Source organism: Myodes glareolus, chromosome 2, assembly GCF_982192425.1.
Source record: "Myodes glareolus chromosome 2, mMyoGla1.1, whole genome shotgun sequence".
In the NCBI taxonomy this organism is placed as follows: domain Eukaryota; kingdom Metazoa; phylum Chordata; class Mammalia; order Rodentia; family Cricetidae; genus Myodes; species Myodes glareolus.
The window spans coordinates 42,103,523-42,111,503 of NC_142027.1; the positions used below are offsets into that span (position 1 = coordinate 42,103,523).

Consider the following 7,981-nt stretch of genomic DNA (forward strand, 5'->3'; position numbering starts at 1 on the left):
ATTTACACAATAGAACGATAAAAATAATGACGTTGTGAAATTTTCAGGCAAATGGATAGATCTAGAAAAAAACATATTGAGTGAGGTAACCCAGTTCCAAAATGACAAGAACAATATGTACTCACTCATAAACAGCTTTTAGACATAATGCAAAGAAAATCCAGACTATAGTTCACAACCCCAGAAAACCTAGACAACAAAGAGGACCCTAAGAGAGACATACCTGGATCTGCCTAGGAAAGAGAAAAAGACAAAATCTCCTGAGTAAATGGGGAACATTGGGGATCACAGGAGAAGGTAGAATGGTAGACGGGAAGAAGGAAGTAGAGTGGAAAACAACATATAACTCAATAAAAAACAGTAAAAATAATCAAAAATAAAATACTCCCATAATTAGATTAAAATATTTCAACAATAGGATGGGCAAGTAAAAGTGGTATGGTGGATGCTAATAAGTAGTTTTATTATAATAAAGAAGAATGTAATAAAATTATGTCTCCAAATAAGTAAAATAAGTTAAAATAGTGGTTCAAAGCTGATTATATGTGAAGATACCTTATTTTAACTCACTAATTTTGTTTCTAATCTATATTTGTGAGTTAAGTAATAATTTCACTTTTCTAGAAAAGTACAAGAAAAAATTGAAAAGATATATCGTAATGCTAGAAAAAATTTGTAGGTAGTCATTAAATATGTGTATTTTACTTATCTTATTTAAGTAAAAAATATTTCTGTTGATAAATATATGTGTTATGAGTTTTCTTGTTTTTGTTTCCTTATGAATATTTAAAAATGATTTTATAGGACAAATTTGCCTTTTGAAAAATTTATATGCCCAATAAATGCTAGATATTTGCATTAATTTTTCTGTCAAGAAATTTATATCCACTTACTGTCTTTAGGCAAGTATCAGATTCAGAAAGCAGATACACATCTGAACAATACTAGCATACTACATCACACACGCCTTCAGTCCTTGTTTGAAAGTCAAGTGGGTTCAGTGTTGAAACAGTGTATTATGCACTTTGAAGATGGTGGACTGCATCATTTTCAAAAAAAAAAAATATGAGATGAGCATGGTCATTATTCCATTTCATCCAGACGTGCTTTGATCCCAGGTCCTGGGCAACAATAACTGTATGACATGATAATGTGGTTGAATAAGTAGATATTTAATGAGCCAGGAAATTTTAGGAACACCTGAACACTTTAAAGTGAGTCTTACTGGAAAAAGAAGCTGAGAAATCTAAGCTAAGTAAGGGGAGATGGGAAGACAAGTAAATGATAAGTAGCTGGGATGCATTTTTTAAAATAATCAGTCATTCTTCTTTCTCTTTATTCTGTTCCATTTAATAAATAAGTTCAAGGGATAGATGACCCCATGGACACAGCATCATCCAGACATAACATGATCGATGCACATGTCAAGTCACAGAGACTATGGTTGCATGTACAAGGCCTGCACAGGTTCAAACCAGGCAAAAAAGCTGGACTGAGAAGGAGAAGTGAACAAAAAGTCGCAGTCCTAACCAAGAATCTATTTGCAAAGTAATACCTGTTGGGAAGGAAAAAAAATAATCTGTTTTCAAATAGAGTACATTTTTACATTACATATACTATTTGATATTTTATGCATACATTTGTGCAATGAATTATAAAAATCAAGTCACTTAGTTACAAATCTGCATAAATATCTTCAAACAAACTTGACCAAAAGTCATTTGATTTAACGCCACTTACTCACAGGATATTGTTAAGTATGTTCAAGCAGTTTGTATGGCTTAAGGGTTGATATCTCAAGGGGATGGTCTGCAGTACAGGGAAAGTCCTTTAGGATTTCTTGGAACACTTTAACTGCACTCTGGGATGGACATAAGTAGCTCCGATCATAGACTATCTCTGATTTTTACTCTCTGAGCTTCAACAACATACTTATATTATCAAAAATTCCAAGACCTTCACCATAAAGCCAATGCTTCACTGTGAAAAACTTCTTGGTAAACTCAAGGTAAAAGATGTTTTCTAACACTTTTACTGAAGGGGGTTACAAACAGAACAGATTTATTTCTCTGAAATTTTACGAAAATTTTATTATTTTGTATTCTAGATTTCAATTCTTCCATAATATTATCAGCTCTTCTCACGCCTGAGTGGCATATAAAAGAAGAATGAGGCAACAGTAATTAATGTGATTTTTCAGGTAGAATAACTTCAGCCTATATGAAAAAATCACAAAATATTCTATAATAAGACAAGCATGAACATTGAAAGTTTTTTCTGCTTCACTTAACCATATGATCTACATTTACTTATTACGGCAATGACATATCTACGGATTCCTCTTGATGCTTTGATCAGGGAAAAGCAAACCTGTTTTGACCATCAAAGTAGAATGACAAGTCAAAAGATTCCGGTGAAATTAATCTTGTGAAAGAATCTTTTAAAGGAAATCGAATTTCCTTTCACTAATTCCATTAGAATTTATTTTTTTCTAAGTAATAAATACCAGAAGTTTAATGATAAGTTTGTTTTATCAGCTTATTTGCAACAAATAGCATATGATGTTTTGAGAAACAAGGAAGAAATATAAATGAAGATAATTATTTCTCATAAAAGTTTATTTTACAACTTTCCTTATAGACTCTTCTTAGGACAATAATCATATGTGTAATGAAAAGTTCACTCATGATCATGACAAGGATACAGAAACAAGGTCTCTGTTCTCAGGCTTTGGATGTAGAATTGAAACTAGCTTGGCTTTCTCTCGCTGCCAATTATATATTCTTTCACAAAAGTATTTAACAATTGACCCCCCAGAATATTAATAATTTAGTCAAAAATGCCTTTCAGATGTATTTGCAAAATAAAGCAATGAAGATAATTTGCCAGATCTGGGGGATTTTATAACACAATGGTGATATGTAACATAATACAGAAAACAAGATCACTTGGGTCTTTTAAACTAAATTAAATCTGTATTGATTAGTGTTGGATGTAAAATGTGCCTTACCAAAAGAATAAGAAGGGGAAGTAAGAGAAGGACAAGCAGGAGAAGGAGGATAAGAAGGGGAAGGAGGATGGGGAGGAGATGGGGAGGAGGAATATGAGGAGAAGCAGAAGGAGTAGGAGAAGGAAAAGGAGAAAGAGAAGAAGAAGAAGAAGACGAAGAGAATAATGGAATAATATAATATATAGTATTTGGGGAAAGCTCCATTGGAATAAAAGCATAAGCAGAATTATTGTTCAAAAGAAACAAGAATGATAATGAAAACACTTATTTCTTTATTCTAAAGCAATTTTATTGACACAAAGCTCTCAGTCTCTTGGGATATTTCTGCTATTTCTAATGTAATATGTCATATTGTATTAATATAATGTTAATTAACACTGATCTATTATTAATTGATGCAGATTTTATTATTTAATTTACATTCTTCCGACATGAAGTCTCATGCATTTCAGGCTGACATTTACTCACTAAGTGGTTAAGTATGACCTTGAACTTCTGATTTCCTGCCTCCAGCTCATGAGTTCTACAACGACAAGCATGTGCCATCATACCTAATTTGTGAGGCTTTAAGGGTGGAACCTACAACTTCATGCATGGTAAGCACTCATCCTATCAATGGAGCTATATTGTGTACTTCTTCTACGACCCTTTTCAAAAACTCCCTCCTCTAAAACAACACATAATAACCATCTTCTCCTAGTGCATAGTTATTGATTTAAATGCACTTTAAGGAACTCAGAAAATGAATGATGGAACTATTTAAGGACAATAAACAAAATCTGGGTATACAACTTTGCATGATATATTCATACACAAACAGAAAGATAATCCTTTCCAACTTTAAGTACCCAGCATGATTCTTAAAACAGTCCTTTAAATTTCAAAAATGTTGACTCTTTAGAGTAAAGAAAACCACAAAAAATACAGGAGCTCTTTATTTCAGGGACAGTGGGTAAAATTTGCATATAAAAATATTCTGCTGTACAAATTAATAATAACAGAAAATAATAATAATAAGGATGTGGGAATTGATTGATTCACAGTCACAATATTACATCTTTCTCAGTAGTCAACAGAGAAGCTGAAGATGACTGAGGAAAACTACTCCTTGACAACAGAGTTCATCCTGCTGGGATTCTCAGATCACCCAGAACTAAAGACCCTTCTATTCCTGGTGTTCTTAGCCATCTATCTGGTCACTATGGTGGGGAATCTCGGGCTGGTGGTCTTAATCTACATGGAACGCCGTCTTCACACACCCATGTACATCTTTCTGGGAAACTTGGCTCTCATGGATTCCTGTTGCTCCTGTGCCATCACTCCCAAGATGTTAGAGAACTTCTTTTCTGTGGACAGAATGATTTCTCTCTATGAATGTATGGCACAGTTTTATTTTCTCTGTCTTGCTGAAACTACAGATTGCTTTCTTCTGGCAGCAATGGCTTATGACCGTTATGTGGCCATATGCAACCCTCTGCAGTACCATACCATGATGTCCAAGAAGCTCTGCCTTCAAATGACCACAGGAGCATACATAGCAGGAAACCTGCATTCCATAATTCACATAGGCTTCTTGTTTAGGTTAACTTTCTGTAGGTCTCATGTAATTAAGCACTTTTTTTGTGATGTCCTTCCATTATATAGGCTCTCATGTGTTGACCCTTATATCAATGAACTGATGATACTCATCTTTTCAGGATCTGTTCAAATCTTTTCCATTACTATAGTCTTGATATCTTATTTCTACATCCTTTTTACTATATTCACGATGAAGTCAAAAGAGGGAAGAAGCAAAGCCTTATCTACTTGTGCTTCCCACTTTCTGTCTGTGTCGATATTTTATGGTTCTCTTCTCTACATGTATATTCGACCAAGTTCAGTTAATGAAGGAGATAAAGAGATACCTGTTGCTATTTTTTATACTCTAGTAATTCCATTATTAAACCCTTTTATTTATAGTTTGAGAAATAAGGAAGTAATAAATGTGATTAAAAGAACCATGAAGAAGAGATGATTTTGTAGTGTTGTGAAACAATGATTTTTTTCACTGGACAATTTATTTCCACTGGATACTATCATTTTTCAAAATTACATATATAGAAAAAGTAAAAAATGACACAAAGGAAAAATGTTACTGCATTAGACTGATTCAAATTATTTTGAAAAGTAATATTCTGCTAAAATTTTCTTCTACTATCTGAGGAACTGGGAGCTAATCAAACTTTTAGGATTGTTCATGAAGGTGACAGGTTTTGATATATTCAACAAATTTAGAAAATAAAATTTAGAATATATATGCTATTCTTCATATGATTTTTTGATCCCAAAGCATAATTAGCACAGTCTCAGGAAGAGTTGAAGTTCTCAAATACAAATCCTTTTTTCTATAAAACCATTGATAAGCATTAACTTCATATTTGTATATGATGTTTTCTCATATGACTTTAGATATTTCAGATACTATGTATGTTTATTCAAACATGGTCTCTCATTAAGAACTTTTCATATTTGTTATGTACAATTTTACTCTTAGTCTATAAAATAGATTATTTTATTCTGGAGGTTTGCTAACATGTAGTTTAAAATGATGATCTTTATAATGAAATTCCTAAGGACTTTATTTTTATGTTATCCTGTATTTGTTCATCAACATGGCATTTAATTTATTAAACATAATCATTAACAAAAGTTTTATGTTATGATCACTGATTTGCTTTTGTGGTTAAGACAACAAAAACTGATACTAAAAAAACTATTGGTACATTCATAGCATATGTACAAGATAGTGATACCATGTTTAAGGAATTCATAAGGTAGGAAATTTGTGGATTAATTTAAACCATAGTATTAAACCATCAAACAATTTTGCAAATATAAAACAACAATAACTTATGGTAAACATCATATCTGCCAGTCAATATGTGAGGCTTTCCATATATACTACAGACCAAGTAATTAGTTATTTTTTAGTGTTTTTCTTGAATAAAAAAATTATACACTTGTTGTCTTTCCGGACCTGGCCGAGCAGGAGGCGCCATCATGGGTGTTGACATCCGCCACAACAAGGACCGAAAGGTTAGGCGCAAGGAGCCCAAGAGCCAGGACATATACCTGCGGCTGCTGGTCAAGCTGTACAGGTTTCTGGTCAGGCGAACCAACTCCACCTTCAATCAGGTTGTGCTGAAAAGGTTATTTATGAGTCGCACCAACCGACCACCTCTGTCCCTCTCCCGCATGATCCGAAAGATGAAGCTTCCTGACCGAGAAAACAAGACGGCTGTGGTTGTGGGGACGGTCACAGATGATGTGAGGATTCTCGATGTGCCCAAACTGAAGGTGTGTGCACTGCGGGTGAGCAGCCGGGCCCGAAGTCGCATCCTCAAGGCTGGGGGTAAGATCCTCACCTTTGACCAGCTGGCCTTGGAGTCTCCCAAGGGCCGTGGCACTGTGCTCCTGTCTGGACCTCGGAAGGGCCGAGAAGTGTACCGGCATTTTGGCAAGGCCCCAGGAACCCCACACAGCCATACCAAACCCTATGTCCGCTCCAAGGGCCGGAAGTTTGAACGTGCCAGAGGCAGAAGGGCCAGCCGCGGCTACAAAAACTAACCCTGGATATTACTGTTATTAAAAAAAAGCTTTGGATGTTGAAAAAAAAAATTATACACTTGTAAATAATGGATAGATTGTCCAAGCTCATCCCAGCAAGCACAGTAACACAGTAACATTTGGGATCTGAGTCAATACTACCCTTTCCCCATGGGTTTTTGTTTTAGTAAATGGAAGCTATATTGCCTCTAATGGTTAGTTATTGAATAACATCAAAATTAAACTCTACCTTAAAGAAGAAAATAGATCATATTTGCAATGAAACAGAAGTTAGAGTAGAATCTATGTTTATGGAAATGAGTGTGGCAGTGGGAGGAGAATTTTGAAAAACAGTGGGGAATGCTAACAAAGTGTCAAACATTGGTGATATTTGGGGCACAGGGTGGAATTAGATTAGGTTACTGACACCCTCAAATGGCTTCCTCTGGACCTAAACTCGATTAGAAATATCAGTTATATCTTTCTAAAAGCAAGCTGAGATGATTGTATCTGTCAGGAAATTGATGTGAAAATAGATTTAACTGGAAAGAAATTGGAATAAGATAAACTTCAAGAATTCACATATTGGGAGATAAAAGTAGAACTTGACAACAGTCAAAGAAAGAAAATGAGTCCTCACAGATAAATAGCATGCTATACAAAAGTAAATCAAATATTGCCATTGTAGAATAACAAAACGAAGTCTCCTTTTTATTTCTGTCTAAACCCCCCAATGTTGTGTTCCCAGAAGAGTTCCCTGCATATCTGAGCATTGAGTAATCCAATGTGCTTTCAATATAGATTTCTTAATATGAAACAGATTTATTATTTTTGCTTTTGAATTCTTTTTAGGTGTTAGTATTAAATTATCAATGAAGATCAGTTATAGGAATAACCACATACACAAAAACTTGTGTTAGCCTGTATTACCAAAAAGATGGAGAGAATTAGAACCTCTTTGGATTAAATTCACAGTTCACACTATTTTTTTCTTTCATTTTTGAGATTAATACAATGTTTTTATTTTCCCCCTTCACATTACTATCTGCAAACCTTCATATATACTCCTCACTGCACTCTTTTGAATTCAAGACATCATTTTAAATGAATTATTATATGCATAAATATTTGTATGCTTGTATGTATGTATGTGTATGTGTGTATCTCTAGATATAACCAGCTTGATCTGTATAATGTTACTTGTATGTGCGGTTTTATACTGACCACCAGTACTGGATAACATTAGCATGATCTTCTTAACCAGAATTAAATCCATTTATTTTCTTTCCATTTCTTAATATTTACAGAATGTTTATTATACATATCTACATTACATATGCCTAAACTGTTGCAATGCCAGAAGCATATACTACTGACGTTGTTTTG

General features: G+C 34.1%; 1 protein-coding gene and 1 pseudogene across 1 annotated transcript; both read left to right on the top strand.

The window, feature by feature from the left end:
* The first annotated feature begins 4,097 nt into the window (after positions 1-4,097).
* Positions 4,098-5,024, top strand: LOC125392894 (olfactory receptor 5K3-like). The gene has a single exon (XM_048422875.3). It carries the CDS (start codon positions 4,098-4,100, stop codon positions 5,022-5,024), a length of 927 nt encoding a protein of 308 aa, XP_048278832.1.
* Positions 5,025-6,019: 995 nt separating this feature from the next.
* Positions 6,020-6,667, top strand: LOC148122945 (large ribosomal subunit protein eL18 pseudogene; annotated as a pseudogene).
* Positions 6,668-7,981: the final 1,314 nt, after the last annotated feature.

Excerpts from the sequence above, each read along its gene's own strand:
- LOC125392894 (XM_048422875.3), top strand. The coding sequence starts at position 4,098 with ATGACTGAGGAAAACTACTCCTTGACAACAGAGTTCATCCTGCTGGGA.